Source organism: Anoplopoma fimbria, chromosome 24 (assembly GCF_027596085.1).
Source record: "Anoplopoma fimbria isolate UVic2021 breed Golden Eagle Sablefish chromosome 24, Afim_UVic_2022, whole genome shotgun sequence".
Classification (NCBI taxonomy): domain Eukaryota; kingdom Metazoa; phylum Chordata; class Actinopteri; order Perciformes; family Anoplopomatidae; genus Anoplopoma; species Anoplopoma fimbria.
The window spans coordinates 20,187,003-20,211,485 of record NC_072472.1 but is presented as its reverse complement, the minus strand read 5'-3'; the positions used below and the strand labels follow the sequence as shown (position 1 = coordinate 20,211,485).

The 24,483-nt window shown below is 39.8% G+C and overlaps 1 protein-coding gene across 4 annotated transcripts; it reads right to left on the bottom strand.

The window, feature by feature from the left end:
* Positions 1–196: 196 nt before the first annotated feature.
* On the bottom strand, positions 197–23,218 carry LOC129113743 (HMG box transcription factor BBX). Of its 4 annotated transcripts, none has more exons than XM_054626207.1 (16): positions 23,162–23,218; positions 20,235–20,312; positions 15,380–15,551; positions 14,981–15,238; positions 13,245–13,449; positions 13,098–13,165; positions 12,837–12,911; positions 12,127–12,207; positions 10,617–10,682; positions 9,030–9,888; positions 8,812–8,944; positions 7,755–7,906; positions 7,492–7,581; positions 6,858–7,055; positions 6,149–6,359; positions 197–4,249 (listed from the first exon to the last, which is right to left on the bottom strand). In XM_054626207.1, exons 3-16 carry the CDS (start codon positions 15,536–15,538, stop codon positions 4,171–4,173), a joined length of 2,634 nt encoding a protein of 877 aa, XP_054482182.1. In that variant the 5' UTR covers positions 15,539–15,551; positions 20,235–20,312; positions 23,162–23,218; the 3' UTR covers positions 197–4,170. The 4 variants fall into 4 exon arrangements, with proteins under 4 accessions (XP_054482182.1, XP_054482180.1, XP_054482184.1 ...); XM_054626205.1 differs by lacking the exon at positions 23,162–23,218 and adding an exon at positions 21,716–21,867; XM_054626209.1 differs by lacking the exon at positions 23,162–23,218 and adding an exon at positions 21,716–21,867 and having other exon boundaries at positions 7,507–7,581.
* Positions 23,219–24,483: the final 1,265 nt, after the last annotated feature.

The window sequence follows — 24,483 nt, the reverse complement described above, 5'->3', positions numbered from 1 at the left end:
ATCAAAAAATGTTATACCAACTTGACAGTTAGTGTGAATCCATTGTTGTGGGAGATTTGCTCTACCATTCAAGGGCTCAACTTCCCCCACAGCATATGTCCTGTGAGGAAATAGTGACCCGTGTCCAGTCCGATTGCAGGTGAGAGTGACCATGAGTTCAACAAAGCAACATGAACAACACATCTTTTCACACATATGCAATAGATGTTATTTTAATAGGTGTTCAAGAAGTAATAGTTGCGTCAGCAGAAAGTGTAAAAGGAATAATAGTTGCATCAGCAAACAGTGTTATGACATAGGAGTTGTGGGAGGGGGAGGGGAGGTAAGGTGGCTGAGGGATCCCTCACTAAGCAGGGGTTCCAGTAAGGCAAGGCTGCATTTAACCACTGGGCGGTAACAATCAAAAAAATTCATCCATCATGAAAATCACCAGTAGCATAAATTAGATTAAGCACAGGTCATACAGACTATCAAAGGAAAGAGACTTTAAAGATCTGGCGTAACCTCCTCACAAAAAAGAAACAAAAGGAAGCCATGATCTACATTCCAGTAAAGGGTAGGCTATCTTATACACGTTCATGTATAAATGGATGCATATTCAGTTGTATATTTTATTGTATTTTTATTCAACCAAACCTATAAAAAGGAACAGTAATAAATAAGTTGAAACTCAAGCATTCAATTGTTCTATCTGATTGCAGGAGCGTCCTCGTTTTATAAACTGTCCTGATCAGACTTTCACTTCTACTGCAAAGGACAAAAAAAAGAAATAGCAAAACCAGGGAAAACTTTTGTCCCACCACTCAAAACGCAAGAATCTCTCAGGTATCAGTCTCATGGATGCTCACACAGTACAGGAAGTCTTTTGGACTTAAAACCTCCACACGTTTCCATTGAGTTCCGCAGCACAGCAGCTGTCCTGTCATGAGAACTGTCGGTTGTAACGAACTATGCACCTAAGGAACAGTATACCATCATAGCATACATACAGTACAATCAAGACTGAATTAGAAAAATACAGGTACAAAATGATTACATTCAAGAAGACAGTACTAGCACAAAAGGGTATTATAGTCATTTAGGTAACTAATATAGGAATTTCACTTTATAGAAGCATTTTCTAGATAGAAAAAGTGAGGGGATGGGAGATGACAGTATATTATGGCTGTTTGGTGGATGTGTGGATTGGTTATTGACTGGATTCTCGCATATATAATAGTTAAAATGCATAATTTTCATAGAGTGGGTAAAAATTATATATTTTCTTCAAAGATCATGATCATTTTGGTTTGGGACATAAGGTGCAAATACTGTATATTAAAAGAGGCATTGAGTGGTGCCTTTTTGTTGCACTTCATTCCAACTCTGAGCTCAAACTCCGAGGAAATCCTAGCGGATACACATGATGAATTGTGCTGATATTGTTACCTGAAGATTTACACACCATGAAATGCAGTGCAACTGTTATGCCAACTTTCTTTCTTTTCTTTTTTAAACAGGATTTCCATTTGAATATAACTTTCCCTTTTCTTTGGCAAATGTTATTAAACTCACTTGCTGTAAGCATATATATCTCTATCTCAGGGGAAGACAATATCTTTTTCTTTGCAAAGAATTACACTGATGTCCACCAGTGGAAGAACTATACAGTTTACTGCTTGGATGATATCATCCTTAATGTAACTTTTTTTTCGTATCTGAAAAAATAGATATACCATTTATTATTAGGATTATCGTAAAGCATTAACATGGTTCCCTTAAGCTTACCTGGGAAACATTTGCAGTTAGTTTGTGAGATAATAAGGACAAATTTGGAGAGGGATTATAGATTTGTTGCATGTAATGTACTATTTGCACACAAGGGCCTACATTAGCAAATCATTATTACCATGTAACAATGCTGATATAGGAAAAAAACGCACGAGTTCTCGAAGACCCATTAATTTCTTATTTGTCTATCCTGTCGTTAAGTGTCCAAAAATACTCTGGACACGTCTTAACACATATCCATGAAACGGTGATGCAGTCACAGTCAAATACACACCCCAAGAAGTGACGAGACAAGCTCACTGTCTACAGACTGTGCATTTTATCTCAGTGCCTGTTTGCTTAGCAGGTAAGCGTAGATGCATTCATCGTCTGTGAGCTTGATCTTTTTTGACAACATTCTTAATCCAGTAAACTTGACCTCAGGAAAAAGCATAAAGAAGACCTAGTAAAAAGAGAATTATGAACACAGACACGTAAACAGAAGAATGATTAAATAGAAAACAAAGAGCTATAAAAGGAAGAAATGTCAATCTAAAATTTGATAAATGAAGTAATGGTCTAGACAGAGGAACAAAAGGCTGCTAGGGAAGGAGGAGAGGGCTATCAGCTCTCAGTTATCCTCCATGCCTGTGGCAACTCTTCCAGCTTCTTGGGAAGATGACAAACTGAATCCTTCCTTATTTTCCTCACTCCTACAGCTGTAACACTGTAAACAAACGTGTGGCCATGACAGAGGCATGGGTAATGGAATGATTCTGACCAAACATGAATAAAACAAAGCCAAAAATAAAGAACACAGAGTTGCATCTAAATAATATAAATACTTCTAAACAATGAAAACATTGATTACATGTGACCTCTGAGTAGACCATTACTTGGCAATTAAATCTCAAAAGGCCGACAAGACAAAGAAGGGGAATTTGTTATTAAATGCCTTGTCTCCATTAGCTCTGTGAGAAACCATAGCATAGCCATTTGATTTCAGCACATTTATTTGTTATTGTTAACGCACAATTTTTTTGTTGTTGTTGTTGTTGCTATTTTTTTTTTTTAAATATTGCTCATTTGATGAGACATTTAGTATAAAACAAATTCATGACACAAATATTCCACTTTGATGAACAAGCTTGTGAGGCTGAGGCTGGCTTTGGCCAGGTCATGAGGACGTGGGGGTGTAAGAACACTGTGACTGGTGGAGACAAGGCATTCTATTACCCTTCCAAGAGCAACTCAAATTTCAGCTACAAATTAGTGCAGTGTTTAGGTCAGTAAAAACACCAATTCCAGGAAATAAGTTGCACACCAGGAATGAACCTTACTAATTGCTACGCAAACTGCAATAAGATCAAGTATGGACAAAACTGCATTTCACTATTTAAAATGTTTTCACTGACTTTAGGATTGTGATGGCGTTTAAGCTGGTTCTAGGTCTGGGTGGGGGTGGCGGGTCTGGGTGGAAGGGTTAAGGCTATATTTGAATCACTTTCACACAACCTCCTCATCGCAAAGAGGTTTTGAAGCTGACCTACTGTCTCATAAGCCTGACAGGGACACTGTGAACGTAGCACTAAAGGATAAGCAGGACAGCTAACACCCTCAGCTCTAGCTCAGATGCTAAGTATGCACAGGACTACTCTTACACATCCAGTCTAACATGATTATTTGTAGCTACCACATACTGTTTTACAGTAGCATCATAACTTACATATCAAATACTCAACCATGAATTCTTAGTAGATTAGTGTACCACAGGGACACACTCAGCAATTGGTTGTCAACCGAAAGTCTATCCATCATGATCATTTACCCTGGTTAAAGTCATTTTGGGTCGAAGCTGGAAGGAATGGAAGGGATCAGAACTATTCAAATACAGAGGCATTCTACCCGAGGTGGAGGGAGCTCTTCAGTAGGCGTGTGTGAGGTAAAAAGGTGACAGAAAGCTGTGTTCGTCTAGAAAACCAATGCAGTGTTGGGTTCTTTGCCTGACCTAAAATGCTATTATTTCTTAAATCGCAAGACCTGACCTTAAAAATGGCCTCTATCTGACAAAACGGTGTACAATAAACCCATGAAAACCATCTCTATAAGGGAAGCCATGCACTGGGGGACAGCGTGGTTCTTCTATGGACCCAAACGTAGCATCTAAGGGGGGTGAGGGGAGTTCAGAAAGGCATCCTCACTCAAACCAAAGGAAGGCTTTCTGGGGAAACACTGAGATAGAGAGGAACAGGGAGAAAGAGAGGGGCTCTCTCCTCACCATGAACCCCGGCTCAAGCAAATTCACCAAAAGGGTAAGTTGGAGTCTGTCCAAAGCTTCCTGATCGAGTTTCCCTTCAGTGGAGGTAGTAAAGCTCCACTGCCAACGTCCATGATGTGGCTTCTCAGAACAGCAGCAGAGTTTCACTGATCAGCGCAGGAGATGAGGACTGGAGTCTGGGCAAGCTCCTTCTTCGGATTCTCAGCCAAGCCTCTCTGGCCTCTGAAACACCATGTTAAAGAAGACCTCAGAGTTTGTTCTCACTTTTTCAAATAGCCAGTGTTTTTTTTTTGTTTTTTTTAAATGTAGGGAATCTGCACAAGGCTATTTTTTGGTCTTTTTTAACATGAGAAAGGTACCGCTTTTAACTACATGATGAGCACTGTCACAACGGGCCTCATGAAACAGTCTTTGAGAGTTCCGATCTTAAACCTCATTAACTTTCCTCTATGAGGTTTGTTCGAGTGTTCCAAGTCACATTCAGCAAACCCTCTTACCTGCATAAACTTGTTGTAAATCGCTAGGCTCAACCTGTTTGGAGGCCCTCAATTATGCTTATGATCAAATCTCAGGATTTGATCATATCTGTTCTGGGTTTTGGGCTCTTTGCTGTCTGACATCAGCAGATGAACAAGTAACATTTTGTATTTAGCAGTAGTCCCATTAGGGGACCTGAACAATCCTACAGCTGTCCACAATGCGTCATCAAAGAGCTGCACTGTGACAGAAACAAAGAGAGAGGGGTACGACATGATGTATTCGTATTAGTTGCTGCACTTACTGTATTCGTATCAGTTCGCTGCACTTATTGAATTTGTATTTGTTTACTGCACTTATCCTATTCGTAGTAGTTTGTAGCACTTACTATATTCGGATTAGTCTGTTGCAATTATTGTTTTCGTAGTAACTTGCCTCTGCACTATACTTTTGCTCTGGTTTATGCTTTGAGATGCTTGTTTAAGAAAGGAGATGCACTTATGACTTCTGGTGACTAGTAGTTCTCTTGAATACCTATGTTGAATACACTTCCTGTAAGTCGCTTTGGATAAAAGCGTCTGCTAAATGACTGTAATGTAATGTAATGTAATGTGAGACGCCACTAAACATCTTCTAAGCGGTGCATGACTGACTGGTCGCGTCAATGTGACTGTAAGCAGCCATTATGTTACAGGTGATGATGTACTGACAGGTGTCCTAATGGAGGGTGTTCCCTGGACAGAGAGCTGCATTAAGGGTGCTGTTGGACAAACAAGGTTGAAAACCTGTTCTTATGAGAGACTCCTGCATGAGGCCTCATTTAAAGGACCTGAGATGTTGCATGACAAATGGAGTTGATAGCTTCAGCTGACAACAAGCTTATGTCTTAGATGGTCGCATTTAAGTTTGCGAGCAGTGACATCTAGGTAGATTTCTTGTTGGTTTGTTTTAATGTTATTGTTAGAGATGTTTAATAGACAGAATAATTCCAACTAAACAAACCAACTGAATATTAACCTAGCTAAAGAATGACACATTGACTTAAAGGGATAGTTCTGTGCCTTTAGAAGCAGGGCTGTATGAGGTACCTCTCCATAGTAAGTGTATTACTTATTGCAGTATCATAGCAAAGCAATGTACTGATGAATACATATTTCAGCCTTGTGTACACTGTAATTAGAATATCTTTCTTAATCTTGCCGGCAACTGAACTGAAAGTGAAACTTAGCTATGCTCTGTTTAAAAGCACCAGGCTCCATTGATAAACAGTGTTGACAAGTTTCACTTTCAGTTCAGTTACCCTTTGTAAAACATTTTGTGAACATAGCGCACACTTAAACTGATATTGATTTTTTTAGGTGTCTAAAATAGGTTGTGTTGCTGCCCCGGTCCACAGCAGTACATTACTTTACTCCCTATCTACTGTAGTAATACAGTCAATATGGAGAAGTACTTCACACAACCAAACTTCCGCACTACTGAACGAAACTTTTTTCTACACCAAATAACAAATAAATCGTCTATAAGTCTCTTTAGGTTCTAATGAATGGCCAAATAAAGGAGATTAGATGAGAGGCACACATGACATTATATTAGCATATGTTATAATCTACTCAACGGTGTTTAGCTGGGCTATGTCTCTACCTGTGAACGTTTTCCATGGCTGCTACCTCAGCGAGGGCTGCCAGGCTGAAGAAAGCAGGTAGCTCTTGTGGTGCGGTGCTCCTGTCTGTCTCCTCTGCCTCCTCTTCCTCCTCTGCTCTGGGATTACTGTAGCACCCTTTTTCATTGCATAAATTCTGTTGGGGTAATGGCTTCTTATCCTCTTCCTGGTTCAGGTCCCTAGTTTTATCCTCTGTGATAACAAAAAAAATAGACAATATACAATTTAGGGAACACCATCAAAAGCTCTGTTAACAGAGAATTTTTTTGCATTTGATAATACATTAGTGTCTGCCATGCTAGTAAAAGTATATCTTCACAGTAACTAGTTACTGGTTTCAGTCAACTCTCATCGAAACAGAAAGAAATGATGAGTAGACACATATATCGTGTTCCATGACTTTGTGTGGTTATGGTTGGTCATTTTTAAATTCACATATATTTTCAGTTAATATCAACTGAACCTGTAGCTTTATTTGGTCTGAAGTACTTCTTCTCTGGCTGGTGGACACAGTTTGTTTATAGCTACAGTAGAAAGCTCTCAGTTACACTTTCCTTAATACAGGAATGTTCTGTTCACTTACAAGTATCACTTTAACATACAGTGGTAAACCTTGGTTCCAGCTTTAGACTCTTAAGACATGAGACAGAGACAGATGGATTTTTCTAATCACACTCGATCATCACTCACCCTCGACCGGAGACACACTGCCGTCAGCTGTGCGCACCAAGTGTGTGATCTTGGTCTTCCTGGCCTTCCTCTTCTGGCTACCAACTAGCATCTCCATACTAGCGGTGCCCTGGACGTCTGGGCACATTATGGCAACGGGGGCACATGATTTGGCTTTTGAAGCTGAATCCGGCGTGGTGGAGTCACTCTGTCCCACTGCTGTGGAGAAAAGGTTCAGTTTCAGTTCTCTAAACAAGCAGGTACATCACAGAGACAACTGTTCTTCATTCATTTAGCATCATTGTGATTTCACCAAATCAAAGTGTTTCGTTGGCTGACGGGCCTCAACAGCTAATTTGAATAAATATTTCTCATGAATATATTCCTTTCTTTGAAAATAAATAGTGCAACTTGAAACATGTGGAGTAAATTAATTACAGATTTTAACAGCGTTGTCAATGCAAATAATGGCTAATATGTCTTTGTGCTTTGAAGGTTAATTCTGTACATCAAGCTGTTTTTTCACAAAAAGGAATTTTAAAGCAATGAACTATTAATGCAGCTGTAGCATATAGAATGGGTTAATGGGTAACAGCTAGAGGAATCTGTTAAATACTCTGCTTCATAATGCACAAACATCAGCAGTCTAGTTCACCTTTGTCCACTGCACCTGGTCTCTCCTTTTTGTGTTTGTGCTTCCTAACAATCTTGTGGAATGAAGTCTTTTTCTGAGATGGAGATGGCCCTGATATAGCAAAAAAACAAAGAAAAAAGGAGCATGGAAAAGCTATGTTATGGAGTCTTTAACAAAGAGTCAACATGACTCTACCAACGGGTGCAGAGTGAGACATGGATGAGATGATATTAAAGAACAGTAACTGTTTCATTACGCAGAGATATCTTTAGTTTTGTTCTCACCTTTCCCGGCTTTAGAGACCTCCTCTTGTACGACGGGGCTGTCTGTCTTCTTCTTCTTTGTGACAGCGGTCCCTTTCTTATCAAATGTCATTGGGCTGTACTGTGGCAGGCTGTTAAACTTCCTTTCAAACTCCTCCTCCAGTTTCCCTAGGCTGACAAGTAAAGTTCAGAGTTTATATCATTGAGCATAAAACCAAACCTTAAAACAGCACACAGGTCAAAGCATCATACAATAAATTCTAGTGACAGAACTACCTTCTTTACATCCAGGATTACAACAGAATGTGTGAGTTTCCAGTTTTAGTTTCGAAATTCCATTTCAATTGTACATTATGTTTTCTTCACGCAACTTGAGTCAAATGATGATTAAACCTTTCTTTCCCAGAAAATATGGGCGGAAGCCTAAACTCTGTTCCGACGGACACATTTGAGCTTGCAGGATATCTTTCTCTTAATGTTACTTTTCCTTTCATTACATTAGTGGACTGAATGTAAACGGTAATAGGCTGTTTTTTTGAATTTTGCTGTAAGGTCAGCGATCTTAGCATTTTTCTAAGTAACAGAAAAAAACAGCTCTACACACAAAAACTCTGTCGCTCTAGATGGGACTAATATAACTGGTTACCAGCGAGTGGTGCGCTGAAAAACGGGGAGATGCGTTACATACAATGTATACAGAGATGTGCACTGCAGATGGGGATTAAAATCACTGACCAGTGATGAGGCTTTGAGCTCTGTGATGCTTTCCCTGATACATGCTGTTTTTCTGTAGTTACATTTTTTAAGTCTATACAACAGATTTGGTGAGTGTAAAGTTATTATGGCACACAGTCAGAATGGCCTCAATCGTGAGAATCAGACCCCGGCTGAAAAATACTTGAATTTCCATGAAAAAAAACATCCATAAATCAAAAAAATGTGATTGGTGTAGTTTGGTAATGAATAACTAACAGAGTTAAGTGTATGTACAAACAATATATATTGTCAGATTTTCAATAGTATGTTTAATGCAAGGTATGAAATTAATGTGACTGATGAAGAAGAAGACATGACTCACCCCTGTGAACATTCTTCTTTGGACTTGGACTTCTTCAGCTTCTTGGGGTTGTTAGGTCCTATCTGAGAAACTGTCCAGCTGTCATCACTCCAGTTTGCATCATGATCAGAGGCACGGAGAGCACCTCTTTTACCTGCAGACACGATGCATTCACCAATCAGACAAACAGGAAGAGACCATCATAAAATCTGAGTTAGCCCTAGAAACAGAATGGATACCTCGGTCGATGTTGGCTCTCAGTGAAGTCAGCATTCCCTCAGAGACCAGGGTTTTGTACAGGGCTCCTTTACAGCTCCGCTCTGACTTCCTGGAGCCGTGGCTCTCTGCGTTGGAGTCATAGGTCCCCTCGCTCGACCTCTCCTTCCCCTTGTCCTCCTCTTTGAGTTTAGCAGGGGAAGGGCTGCAGGGGGAGAGGTGGGGCTCTACCACGCCGCCCTGCAGCTCTGTGCTTATACCTGCTTCTTCTGTCTCCGTCTTGGGACTGACGTCGGTCGCCTCTTCCATCATTTCCACCTCAGAGGCACTGTGCTGCCGACACTGCCCGCTGTCCTCCTCCATGTCCTCCTCTTTGTCTTGGACTAAGGTCTTGACTTTGGGCTTACTCTTCTTTTTGGGCACACCAGAGTTCCCACCACTAGGACTGCTCTGGATCTTGTTCTTGGGCTTTTCCTCCGTGTCGTTACAGGCCCATTTTGCCACTGCCTCAATCGTACTGAAGACACTGTCCATGTTTGACTCGGCCAGGTTACACTTCTTGACGATCTTCTTTGCTGAGCAGGGGATCTCATCGGTATCGCTTGACTTGGCCACCTCTTTCTTCTTGCTCTTGTTTTTGACACGTGCGTTTTGGCTGCTGAGTTGTGAGGGAATGGCATCAGTGGAGGTAGAAGTGACAGGGGAGAGCGAAGGTAAGGGGGCTGATGTGTGAGAGCAGGGGGGGCAGTCGTCTCTGTCTTGTGTCTCCTCCTTGATCTCTGGCTTGACTGTGGTTTGCTGGAGAGAGGCTGTGGAGGAGCTGTCCTCAGGCTGCTGAGACACTGCGCTGTCCATCTTTCCAGCTTCAGACGCTAAGCACATCTTTACCAACACAACAAAAGAACTCAATGTCAAACAAAGCGATATAAAGTGACAATAGTATATGCTCCTAATTAAACATCCCTACATTCTCTCTAAATGGATCAGACGTTTCTGTGATTAAACGATTAATCTTCCTATCAATCTTGCCATGACTGAATACTTTATTCCTTCCATCGGTCCGTCGCTTTACAGTGTGACCTTAACAGATCTTTAGGTTTTCAAAGCAGATATTTAGAAACACTTATTTTACACCATTAATAATAATAATGTGTCACATGACATAGAATCAGATTTATACCAATGATTGAAAGACACAGTTGTTGTATGTGATGTCGTTTGCATTGTTGAATCAATGGCAGTGAATGATTCATTTGGACACTTATTTACTTTTGAACCGTAAACTTTACTCTTGAGTATATGGATAAAAAGACAGAATGTGTGAAAATAAAGACAGCAAATGTCACAGTGAAGACTTCCCTCACTAAAAGTAACCAACCGTCAATGTTTGCTTTCAGCTAACAGACTGTTTCCTCATATTTCTTTCTAGCACACTCACAAACAAGGCCAGCTTTGCAACATTTTAAAATATTTCAATCTCTGAGGTGAGACTGAACCGATGTTATTGGTTAAAATGGGTGTTTTCAAAGTTGAACAGATTCTCCAGCTATTAGATGAAACTACATGGTGTTACTTTAGATGAACTGAGTGCCAGCTGTCAAATGCTTTACCTCAGCAAGCTGGAAGAGAGCAGACTGTCTGCATGGCTTTCCTTCAGGTGACGTGGAGAGAGATGACTGTGAACATACAGTAACATGTTTTTATGAGATCACACTGCTCAGCTTTCGGCAGATTTCATTAGTATTCAGAAATATTTACGGTCCATATCAGATGTCACCGTGTTTACCGTTCTAGTGTGACAGATTAAACCTGATACCTGGCCTCACTGAGCCTAACACTGGTGATCCTGGATGACCAGTATCATGAAGCTGGTCATCAACTGGCACTGTGCACTCAGGGTTTTACAATATTTAGTACCATATGAGAGGAAACAGTGACTCCAGCTAGAAAATTAAATATTGAAAAGTGATATTCAACGAGGTGAAATTCAACGAGGTGAAATTCAACGAGGTGAAATTTATCAAATATTATCACATACCTAGAACAGAATAAGATATAAAAAAAACAAACAGAAAGGAATGTCAAAATTCAAAGGATATAAGACTAAAGATTTATGTGGGAATTATGACTATGTACGCACACTATGCAGTTAATAGAACTTAGACTGTTTTAGCTGCCAGAGCAGAAAGAGGAGAGAGGAAAGCAGTGAACGTCTGATGAGATGATATGATGCATGTATTGTCATGGGGGCTAATGAACAGTCTGTGGATTATTTTTCTAATAAAAGACAACAAAGGCTATACTTTTAATTTCAAATCACATATCACCTCATAGAATTCTGAGCTGTAGTGATGGAATAAGAGTCAAAAAGCACTTACTCAGAATGAAAGAAATAATAATCTTAATTATTTGCGTAAACTATCTGTGTTTGTGAGACGCTCGGAGAGGACACATCGCTGATATTAAAATATCTATTGCTCAGTTTTTCTTATCGCTTCATTGTAAACTCTTTTGTCCCAGTCAGGATACTGTATGAATGATGACTTCATCTTTCCAGTGGGCTGACTGGTCAGATGTCAGGTTTGGATCTGATCCTCTGAAGTTAGCCGTGCAGCATGGGTTACCATGGCGATGTACCTGGGTTAAAAGTTAGCCCTGTGTTAAAGTCTCATGTTCTGTCTCATCACATTCGACGTTTTCCTGAAAGTTGAACATCTTTCAGCTCATCTTCTTGAAAGCACATTGTATTTGCTCAGCAAATGTTGTAGCATCAAAATGTTAGATTAGTTTGTGATAAATTGTGTGCAAAACAGACATATTGGCCTGAGGGTGGTGCTAAAATGGCTATGCAGATCATCTTCTGGCCATGTATTGGTAAGGCAGTGATGATTTTAGCTCCACTGGTTGATTGGGATCAGCTTTGTGTTTGCAGTGACTGGAAGGAAGTCACACTGGATCCGACAGATATCTGTCAAAAGGTATAACGGACAGCATTGTCTGTAGGTCAGCTACTGTTTACAAGTTGTTACTGTCATGAACCAAATTAACTAGAGAGGCCGTGGAACAAAAACTCAGTTAAGATACCTGGTACATCCTTCATGAATCGACATTGAATCATACCTCTGCCAGTGGGGAAGAGGCACACTTAACCCTGCTCTCAGTAAGGTCAGGCACCCTGTTCGGTATTGTCCCAGACAACATCTGTAGGTTGAGATAGGGGGAGCAAAAACAAGTCACTTCTCCAAGTTATTAAATAACAAATTGGTGTTAAAGGGGGGACAGCTAATCACCAGGCACATGATTGATCTGAGTAAACCTAAGGAAATCAAAAACTTTCAAGACAAATGTTGTTACAAATCTTTGATTTGGAAGTATTAAAATTAAAAGCATTCATTATGCAAAACGGCCCGTTTCAGAATAACATTCTGTTATTAGATTAATTATCTTATGAATACGTGTCAGCATCACTTTAATGTGCAGTTTATAGAGTGGGGCTAATTTGAACTACTCTATATACTGCTAGTTAACTTAATCTATCGCAATGCATTGGTTGATTATATTTCATATTAATATTATTAATCACATATTAATCTGAAGTATTCACTAAGAGTAGAAGCAACATAAAATGGTAATACTCAAGTATAGTGTAAGCGCCTAAAACTGTGCTTGAGTTTAGTACCTGAGTAAATGTACTTAGTTACTTTCCACCACTAGCTACTGCAACACAAGTGCAGGCTGATTTTTTCTCCTGCACTAAAGCAGGTCAGCGGCTTTAGAGAGACAGCACAACCTCAAGTATCTGGTGTAAAATGTAAAGTCTCAGAACAAACCTCTTCCTCGTCCCCTGGAAAGGAGTTCCCTTCGCTGGCGGTGTCAGGTAAACTAGGTTTAGTGCTTGAAGGGATCTAGAGAGGTAAACAATACCAGGGTAAGTTGGTCTGCTTAACGAAAAGAAAACTGAAAATTCAATAAGTGTATTGTAGAAAACACATGATGTTTTTACAAATATAACCAGCATCAGTAATTAGTCTGATAGGAGAGGTGATGCATTTCAAGGATGCACCCTTGGGTGCCCTCCAGCAGTGACCTACCTCTCTGTTTGTGAGGGCATGTTCCCCAGCTAGCAGCAGCATGCTAAGGCCTCCCATCTTTGTAGGATCTGACAATGACAGTAGTTACAAAACAATCCAACATTTTGTCATATGGTCACAGAACACACAGTTTTTTATTATACACACCTGCCATGGCAAAGTTTAACTGTGGCATGCTGTCAGTTTTGGGCACTTTTTTGGCAGTGGAGGAGTCCTTGGTTGAGTTGGAAGAGAAGGACCAAACTTTTTTGCGGGGGTTGCTGACTGGCTGACAGGAAGGGCTCTTAACTGGTTTGCTGGTGGTGGGACACCACTTGTAGCCCGGGTTCGCCTTCATAAAGGCATCCTTGTACTGAAAGGACAGACTTTAATTGGTTACAAGACAAAACCTCGAAGCCCCTGGTATCAAAACATCAAGTCTAAATCCAAGAATTTCCCTGTAACAACAGGAAAAAGTGATGAGAGAATAATGCTAACAGTCAGCATTTAGTAAAGTAGCTTCACCAGGGCCTTGTGGGTGTGATTTGATCAGATTTGATTGACATGGTCCTGGAAATGAAATGAACCACCAACCTCTTCCATTGCTGCCCCTATGACAGACATTCAGTAGTGTCTGTCGAGAGGGGAGTTCAGACATGTACCACTCATCTTTGTTTAGTCAGAACTGACAGGTGTAGCATTTTAATGTATTGTATTTCTCGCATCAAATGTGATGCACTGCAAAGTGGGATTGTCAGCAAAAAGAAGCGCTCATGCTATGGACACTTCTTGGAGGCTGGTGGGGAGGAGAGACAACAAGATGTTCTGACTCCCCGCTGATGAAAGTGTCATTGTCATTGATTAATATCAGTGGTGGTCTAAGACATTTTACTTAAATAAAAGTACTAATACCACAATTAAAGAAAACTGTTACAAGTAAAAGTACTGCATTCAATATCATGCTTGAGTTAAATTGTGTACGTGTGCTTAAAGTACTAAAGTAAAAGTAATCATTGTGCAGCCAAATTTCCTTTTTTGTTATGACATGTTTTTAAATTATAGTATTAGATTATTATTATTATCATTGATGTAGTAACAGGTAAGATGCATTTTAATGCTGTAGCTAAAATAAAGCTAATTTAATTCATTTTCTGTTTAATTTACTGAAAAACAATGCATTGTGTATCATATGCTCATAAATAAATGTTGAGAAGTAAAGATTCCAATATTTCCCTCTGAAATGTAGTGGAGCAGAAAGTGTCATCAAAATGCACTAAAGTACAGTACTTGAGTAAATGTACTTAGTAATATTCAACCCTTCATTAATATTATGTTGTACAAAAAAGGGTTTGACCAACTGAGAAAGTTGGCAGCATTAGTGCTACCAGTGGAAAAGTCAGTCTGGAGCCCTGAAAGGTAAAGTTTCTTCCCAGAAATCATGATCCGGTTACTCAAGATAATCCACAGATCTTGTTGTGAGCTGTTTCATATAGGAACTTTTTTCTTTCTGCCAAAATACACCAGGCAACCCGATCACCACGCAGAAGGAAGTCATCTGCTCATGGAGGAGAGGATTGTGACAGTGCGAGTCGAAATAAAATAATGGTGTATGTTAGCTCAGTGGTGCGAGGTGAACTAGCAGTATAGATACCCGCTTCCTGATGCGCGATGATACGGTTGTTGGTGTAGCTAGGTATGATATAACGGCAGGAATAACTCTTTAGTGCAAAGCGATGTTTCACTTTGTACACAACACAAGTAAAACTCTAGAGAAATCCAGGTGCTTATCACCAACATATATCACCAACTCTTATAAAGATCAAAAATAATGTTCCAAACTATCAAGTGAATTTTGCGTGACGGTAAGAGAGTTAGAAAAATATAAGTGCAGGTGCATGAGTCACCTCCTTGGCCATGTCAGTGTATTTCTGCTTCTCTTTGGGCTCCAGCACAGCCCACCAGTCAGCCAGGATCTTGGTGGCACCGCGGTTATCCAAGCGCGGGTGTTCCTGCCGCACCAGGGAGCGGTGGCGTTTACAGAAGAGGAGGAAGGCATTCATCGGCCGCCGTGCCCGCTGTTCATTCGAGTCCTCCTCCACTTCCTCTGTTGTGCTTCCACACTGCACCTGTGACTCCTGATCCTGGCCACACAGCACTGGCTGCTGGGAAAGAGTTCATAAACCATCAGATGACAACGCTGTACTGTGTTTTCTGTCCCACCTGCGTGATAAGCTGACAAATCTGTTGTTCAGTAAGTGGACGGAGGTGATTAAATGACTTGTCAAGCCATAAACTACACTCACCTTCTCCAGCTCCTCTTCATCCTCCTCTTCCTCCTCCTCAGAGAAATCAAGAGCCTTTTTGGAGAGAAGTGGGTGCCACTGCAGGCACTTGCGTTTGGGGCGTTTGCCAGTGACCTCCCCTGCAACAGGTGGCTCCTTTCCCCTTCCTCCGCCCTTCATGGTACTACCGCACCTACAACAGATTGGGCACACCATCAGACCATGTGGATAGCACACACACACACACACAGAGTGAAAACATGCATCCTAACGTGCATCATTAGTTATTTATTATCTATTGGTAGAAGATATATTGCTGGCAACAACTGCCAAAACATTATTGCTGGAGGTTAATAACTGTCACACTGGTAATGTAGATGACCTGACCAGAACATTGAATAACTTCAAGCAGGTTTGAAATGGATATGGACTTTTTTCATGTAAATATATAATCAAGTTCATTAATATCAATACAGATATGATCCTAAGATACAGATATGTAATACATTTAGACTAAATGTGCTTTCAGTGCTGTCATGGTTATCAAAGATAATTAGTAAGGGTTAGAGCCACCGCCCCTGACATTATTAATATTTTTTGCTATTTTTACAGTTATACGCACATGTTTATGGATGTTATTATTTTGTAATTTATGTTATCTGCCCTTTTATTTATTTACTTTCATATTGTCTTTTCTATAATTTCACATAGCTCACATACAAACACACAAACACACATCGACATCACGCCGTTCCCCCATACACTGACTACATGATGTTAGCTGGCCTGTATTCACTTGTCATCCTCTTATTGTTTTGTTTTGGAAATTGTGTCTTGTCTTGCAATATTTTTTTTTTTTTTTTTTTTTTTAAAGTAGCTGCACTAAAAGTAATTATAAAATGGGGGCTGGTCTCTGTCCCTGTCAAATCAAGGCCTCATAAAAGTCTCTTTAAACTGCTGAATTTCAGCTTTTGGCTATATTTGGTTTGAGGAGCAAGGGAGCAAATGAAGAAGCCAAATGATCCCCCACTGACCATGATTTCATTAGCCTTAATTTACTTTGCTCATTTTCTCCCTTAACTTGCCATGGAGGATCTCCTCTCTACTGTGGGACCCGTGAGTAACATGAAACAGAGCTGCAGAGGATGGCCCTTTAAAGGTGATGGACTCAGTAGGGACTTAGATATTGAATTGGTTATTGCTCACTATCAAATCATGCTCTTTAAGATTACAGAGCTGCTCTGACATACCAATGAGTAGAATTGATAGCAGTGAATCTTAAGTGGATGTAAGTCAAGGTTTACATGGTGGTCCACAATGTCTCACTGGGATTGCAAAGAAATTATTACAATCAAAACCACTTCTAATCATTTTCCTCCATGCTTTATTTTACAAACTGGAGTGCTCTTATCAAGAAGCTGCAACAGGCAGTGCAGCTGCAGTCTACAGGATTTGTGATAAAATATCTGTATATGGACATTTTTGGCACTTTGCTGAGGGATCAGTTTGAAATATTTCAAAGTACAATGGTTAACGAATATGCAGTCCCTCTGAGCCAGTAAGATGTAGAGCTGCAGGCAACAGGTACTCAAGGTAGTTCAAGTGAATCTTTAAGACGTCAACAATACCACCAGCTAATATCAAAGAATAAAGTGACTAAAATTATCTCAGCACTCGGTGGAAGGTTAAAATGTAATTTATTAAACTCAGCAGCTAATGTTTTGTTCAAAGTTTGGCTTAGTTTTTGAGAGGACAGAACTGTTATAACACTGTTTTACACATACACACATATATATACACACACACACACACACACATATATATACACATATATATATATATATGTCTACATATATACATACGTATACATATATATATATACACACATATACATATATATGTCTACATATATACATACGTATACATATATACATACATACACACACATATATATATATACATAAACACACATAGATATACATATATATATACATATATATACATATATACATATATATATACATATATATATATATATATACACATATATATACATATATATATATATATATATATATATATATATACATATATATATACATATATATATATATACATATATATATATACATATATATACATATATATATATACATACATACATATACATACATACATATATATATATAATACATATATATATATATATATACATATATATATACATATATATACATACATACATACATACACACACGTATATGTACATATATATATATACATATATATATATATACATATATATATATATATATACATATATATATACATATATATACATACATACATACATACATACATACACACACATGTATATGTACATATATATACATATATATACACATATACATACATATATATACAAACATAAATATACACACACACCCACACAAATAGTGAACCTGTCACCCTAAAATGCAGTTGAATTGTGGGAATTTTAGGGTGTACTATTTAGAGCATAAATTTCTCTCTGACAATCCAAAATGAAATAGCAGAGGGTGACTGTAGAGAACCAGGTAGCTAGTAGGGAGTGACACAGCTCACAACTTTGTTTTTACCTTCATCTGTTTGTCAGAAAGTCATTAGTTACTTCCTTTCGGATTGTTTGAATTTGAAGCAAAGTTCATAACCTCGGTTACACACCGGCCCCAGGTGTGAAAAAATATTAAATGACCCGCCCGACCAATTTAAAACAGTAGTCTGTCTTTAGCCTATCACAGATATATGGTATAGGCTTATATGTTGTCCGATTTGCACCGATATGAAAACTTTTAAGGAATATGATGCCTAAAATGATGTTTGGGTTATTCGGTGATGGTGTAATCACATATTTTGTCTAGTAGAGCACGCACCTACTTATAATACTGTGCCAAGCAGCACGTATGTGAGACAAGAAGCAGCTGTCTGCAATTTCAATCCTACATTATGGAACATGAGCGGGTTTGTCCCCTTAGCAAAATACAGCTGGAGCCAAGAAATATATCTGTCCGTGTCTTGCTTGTTCCCCAAGACTTAAATGACTTTCTGAATGTGCCTACCCAGTATGCCTTACAGGAAGACCCGCCCCTATCTGCCTCTGATTGACTGTTCCCTTACAGGTGTCTTCTAAATGCTAAAGTTAATTTAGCCATGATGCTAACCGCTTCTAACAACGAGACCGGCCTCGGAGGAGATCGACTCAGCCACAGCAGCTCAGGTTTATGTTCCCAAAGTCCACCCAGTCTGAAGATAGGCCTACCCTAGCTCCAACGCCGCACAAAGACACACAAACACCGGTACCTTATTTGACAATTTTTTACAAGATATACATTTTTATATATAACACTATTTTTGAAACTAACTTGCGATGTCCCATGCTCTTATCTGGGCCCAGACATGGTGACTATCAGCATACTCGTTATCTAAATAATTTCATGTTACGTTGCTGCATGTTGCCTTAATGCCAAAGAAGTTCCACAACAGTTTAGGGATTAATCACAAAGTTTATTTCCCATGTTTCCAGAACTAATAGCATACTAATTTTTTTTTGTAATGATCCCTCAAATGAGGTTATCAAAAACTTGGGACAGAGATATGTCATGATGGGGATGACGACGGAAACTGGACAGTTTTCAGTCTCATATATACATATATAATATATATAAAATATATTATTTTTTTGGGCGCTCAGTGAAGAAGGCATAGAGCTCTCTATTTGTCACAACTGCATGTCCAAAATAAGCTGTAGAGGAACAACCTTTAAACATTTAGAACCCACATATCATATTATAACTCATCATACTGCTCAGCGTACTGACAGCACCAAACTAAACAGCTAACATTAACTGAGGTTGACCAGTTAAACTCCTAACACTAGCTCTAAGCAGCTTATAATACATTATCAAAACTACTAATGACAATGATTGTTTTTAGTCAAAGCAAGTTTTACAATAAAAAATAAAATAATTTATGCCCTATTTATTTGAAGTGTGTGTTTTTATGCAAATAACCACTATAATTGACAAAACAAAGTAAAAGGATGACATTTAGAATTTTCGACCGTTTACACCGACTTATGAACAGTGGAAATCATTTTTCAGCACGGTGGTTACATTTTTTTTAGTTTTTGGATCGAAAATCGGAACAGTGGTGAACATGTTCCTCTCGGTTACTGTCAGTTCAAGAGCTGCATAGGATCAATAATGGATTCTGTGATTCTTTGAGCTTTCCCCGGCTAGTTTTCGTTGAGAGAAAGATAACAGGAACAGAGTCACAACAGAAAGTGGTCCGTGAGCTGCTGTCCATCAAGTCACTAGTTATGTAAAGTGATTTATAAATGAAAATATTTATTAATTATGTCATGCTAGCACATTTCAGATGAAATTGGTACATTATTAAACAGGAGTATTGAAGTATAATACTATAATTGGATTTGCTGTATGGGTAGAGTATCTTTGATCCTTGCACTTATAATGGTCTGAAGCTGTTGTACTCATTAGAAGTCATTCAGCAAATCATTGTCGAAATGTAACTAAGTCAAGAAAAGTCTAATTGCACGAACAAAACAAAAGAGAGGGTGGTATAAAAAAAAAGATGCACCCTAACACAGGCATGTTCTCTTTATATGAACTGCACATTAGTGGGATTACTGAACATTTGTTATTAAACATCGGTTATTGGTTTATCCTCTGCGTTTGCACTTGTTCTGTGTCCATGACACAAACGAAATTAGCAATGAATGAATGAATGACTCCATGTATTCTCCTGGACTTCATCCTGACTAGATGCCCGTGTGTGTGTATTCGAGAATGTTGAGTGGAAAAACAGGGATACTTACAGAAGAAAAAGCTATGGCAATGCTGTATGAGTGATGAAGATGAATCTGCCACAGCCTTTGTCATGCAATGACGATGACCTATAAAAATACAAGACACTGTTCTCAGTCATGCGTTACACTGTCATTTCTGCAACAATCCTCCCGACAGCATGAGCTCGGCAGGAGGACAAAATGTGTGCAAAGCAACTTTAAAAGAGCAATAGTGAGCAGGAGACCTTGTCAGCTTCAAAGTACGGGGGGGGGGGGATATTTGTGATCTGATTACCGATCACTTGTATCGTGCAGTCGATCCGCCCTTGTGGCCAAAAACCCCAAACATGTAGGCCGAAACCCTGCGACCACTGGACGCCTCTCATACATCAGAATACAGCCTGACTGAAGCAGCAGGCACGGCCGGCGGCAGGGAGAGCTTCACTGCGCAGAGGTTTATCGGTAGTCGGTTCTCAGGTAAAACTGCTGATGCCCGACAGGACGGTCCGTCTCTGGAAGTCTAGCTACTGTATTCCCATATTCCACTAACAGCACGAATAACGCTAAGCTGTGCGCACAAACGACGCAGTTTGCCCACCTAACGTGCTCCAACCTTCCCAAGCACACATTTTCATCTCCGTGCCACGGTTTGAGCCCCTGACAAGACGGACGAGCCGAATGAGAGTCCATCTTGCTTCTGTTTGGAGGAGAAACCCTCAAGTACAGTTACAGTAGTGAGGGGGGGATATTTCACTCCTGTCAAACTCTCCCCCCCACACGACAATGTCGTCGAAATGTCTCCCACTCCGGGGAGAAAAACCTCCACAGTGATTAATTAAACTTGGGATTTTATGTGCGGGCACACGCATCTGTGGACATCGTTTTGCTGGCCGGTGGCTCCATTTCCTAGCAGTGTTACTAGGAATAAAAGTAGCTAGTTAGCTCGCTAGCTCCCACAGCCCTGCTAACTGGACGTGTGACGGGTTTTAACATGCAATGGTTTCCCCCCCAAAAAAACAGTGTAAGCTTGTCGAACAGCTGCTGACTAAGCTCGTAGACCACGGTGTGTCAGAATACTCTGCAACTGGTCGTTTAGACCAGAACGCAGGTTTGTGTGTATTTGATGCGGATAGGAAGAGAGAGACGAGGGGGAGGAGGGGGAGGGAGAGAGAGAGAGAGAGAGAGTCATACCACCTCACTGAGAAACAGTTGCTTTGCCATTTATTTTACACGGCGAATTTAGAACGGGAGTGGCGAAATATTAAAGCAACACGGTAACAGCGACAAAACCGTCGTCCGTAGTTATAACAACGGATCAATGAAGTCGGGGAGACGGGACACAGTCGGAGAGAGAACGGCAGCAAGGCGGACATCATGTCCAGAGCAGCGATAATAACAATTTTTCAGAGTGACTGACTGAGAGGCTGAGAAGATAGCGAGCGGGTCTGAACGGGGAATCGACCCGACCATAAGTTCTCTGTCATGACCGTGTCCCTGATGTCCGAACGTACCTCTGATATCCCGCTCAGGTACCGGGGGGGCCCTCTCATCATTGGTGCCGTCCACCTTTTTTTTTTTAACTTATTGACACATCATAACAGTTCATCTTCAGCACTGGCTGTACTGAACACACATGTGTCAAGTCCCTCCAAGTACGACACCCGGAAACCGGAAGCACAGCAATTTGTAACCAAAATAATAAAAAATAAAAAAAAAACGTTCGTCAACATCTCTTATTTTATTTATTTACCAATTTTTCCGGAGAGCATGTGCCCATCAAGTAAGTATAAGGTGAATAGATTATGTCAAGACACGGGTATTGTTGCCCTAAACTTGACCTTTTACAGCAGCATCTGTATTACATCCCAAACAAATAAATATATTTTTGAATTAAAGGTGTTGTAATTAATTTAGGCAAGGCAAGTTCAGTTGTAAGTACCGTTCAACAACAAAGCGATTCAAAGAGTTTGACATAAGATAACAATCATTAACACAACACATGACGACACTGGATGACTTCAATTGGATTTTAAAAGTGTAAAATGGAATACAAAAAAAAAGTGCTTGAATAGAATAAGATATTAAGGGTATCAATTGAGCGTGCAGCAACTATAACAACAATATGATGGTCCTTGATGCCTTCCATATTCAGAATACAAAGAAGACTAAACATATGCCCCAGGCCTGTCCTTCAATGCTGGAGAAATACTACCTGGCCCGTCTTGGTTCATATGAGTGGAGCTCATTTCTAAAGCCAAATTAGACGCTATAAATCTTGGCAATCTTGGGACCACAGATGCCCACTTTGCCTTGTTGGTAACTCCAGGTATATTGTTATTGCACACTGTATGTTATCAATCTGTCAGTTCAATGGATATCGGGGAAATATAGAAACAGTAACGAAGCACCGTTCTCAACATGCTTTTATTTTCACAATGTGAACCGGAAGTCATCTTAGTTATTCTGTGTTATTTGACAGTGGTACAGAAACGCAGCACTTCGCTAGATGATGAATTTTACTGTCGGCGAAGGCGACACATTAAACGACCTCAGCCCACAAAAGTAACCCCACAAAGCGTTACTGCTGGCAGAAATACACACTTGTTCAGTCATATATTGTGAAACAAAGCACTTTCGTTTTCCTCGAGGTCGGTGAAAAAATTCTCATCTCAGCTACATATCCCTCCCCTCCCCCGGTTCGCAAAGTGTTCTTTAGCCAGACTGGCCTGTACTTGCTAACTACATCCCTGACTTAACTTTAGCTCTAAAGCACCGTCTGGTTGACAAAGGTCACCGAAAGGCTGCGGGGCTGCTACAGAAAACTCAGAAAAGGATTTCCTAAACGCGTCTTTCAATCTATCTCAGTTTAGTAACTACTTGTTTCCTGGGTGTTTTTGCGGGTGATAACTGATAGTAATGCTCACAGGAATTTGTACCGGCAGTTCAACAGTACATACCTGTCAGCAGCAGTGTAGGAAACGAGCCGCTAGCTGCATAAATCTTCAGAAAAAAGCTATAGCCGTGAAATTATCAACAGTTTTGCAGCATACTGTACACATTGAACACATCCACCCCGTCATGTAATGCGGTCTGTGAGTGGATACTCCCTTTGATGGACAGTTTGAGTTCACCAATGGAAGGCCACGATATATTCTAGTGTTTTGAGATCAGTATAACGTCCTCAAATGTAATGTTCAGGACACGTGTGGAAGATTTAGGCCTTAGTAATACAAAATAAAGATAATGTAAACGTAATGTTTGTCCGTATTGGAACTACATTGGCCTTGTGGTATTTCACATGTTTTTTTCTCCTAAAGAATGCTACTACAGCCTATCCAATCTCTTGAGCAATAGGGACTTAGGCTTTCTTTAGAAGACATAGTAAAGGGGACTTATTAACTGGGGACTGTCCTTGTACGTTTGATAGGCCTAAATGTTGTCAAAGTGTCTCCCAGGCTGCTTGTTGATTGTATCAGTTTATAATCAGGAAGAGCTGATTACCTGACTACCTTAAATGGAAAACGACTAGATGGTCACAATAAATTGATATGCTCAGAATATCCTGGGCTACATAGGTTGCAGAATTTAAATTAATACAGCATATATGTATATATATATATATATATATATATATATATATATATATATATATATATATACAGTGGGGGAAATAATTATTTGATCCCTTGCCGATTTTGTAAGTTTGCCCACTGACAAAGAAATGAACGATCTATAATTGTTATGGTAGGTTTATTTTATCATTGAGAGACAGAATATAAAAAAAAGAATCTAGAAAATCACATCATATAAAAGTTATAAATTGATTTGCATTTGATTGAGTGAAATAAGTATTTGAGCCCCTACCAACCAGCAAGAATTCTGGCTCCCACAGACACGGTTAGATTAGTCCTTTCACTTTAAGAAAGTACTCTGAATCTCAACTTGTTACCTGTATGAAAGACATCTGTCTCAATTCATTACCTGTTTAAAAGACACCTGTCCACAGAATCAATCAATCAGATTCCAACTTCTCCACCATGGGCAAGACCAAAGCGCTGTCTAAGGACGTCAAGGAAATTATTGTAGACCTGCACAAGGCTGGAATGGGCTACAAGACCATCGGCAAGCAGCTTGGTGAGAAGGAGACAACTGTTGGTGCGATTATTCGGAAATGGAAGAAACACAAAATGACCATCAATCGCCCTCGGCCTGGGTTTCCACGCAAGATCTCGCCCCGTGGGGTATCAATGATCATGAGAAAGGTTAGGGATCAGCCCAG

What these genes read in the sequence shown, in the direction of transcription:
- LOC129113743 (XM_054626207.1), bottom strand. Translation starts at nt 15,538, where the DNA reads ATGAAGGGCGGAGGAAGGGGAAAGGAGCCACCTGTTGCAGGGGAGGTC. An exon ending in ATGCCCTCACAAACAGAGAG is followed by an intron (nt 12,912 to 13,097) that starts GTAGGTCACTGC and finishes TTACCTCTCTAG; the next exon opens with ATCCCTTCAAGCACTAAACC. An exon ending in ACCAGGTGCAGTGGACAAAG is followed by an intron (nt 7,056 to 7,491) that starts GTGAACTAGACT and finishes TTTTCTCCACAG; the next exon opens with CAGTGGGACAGAGTGACTCC.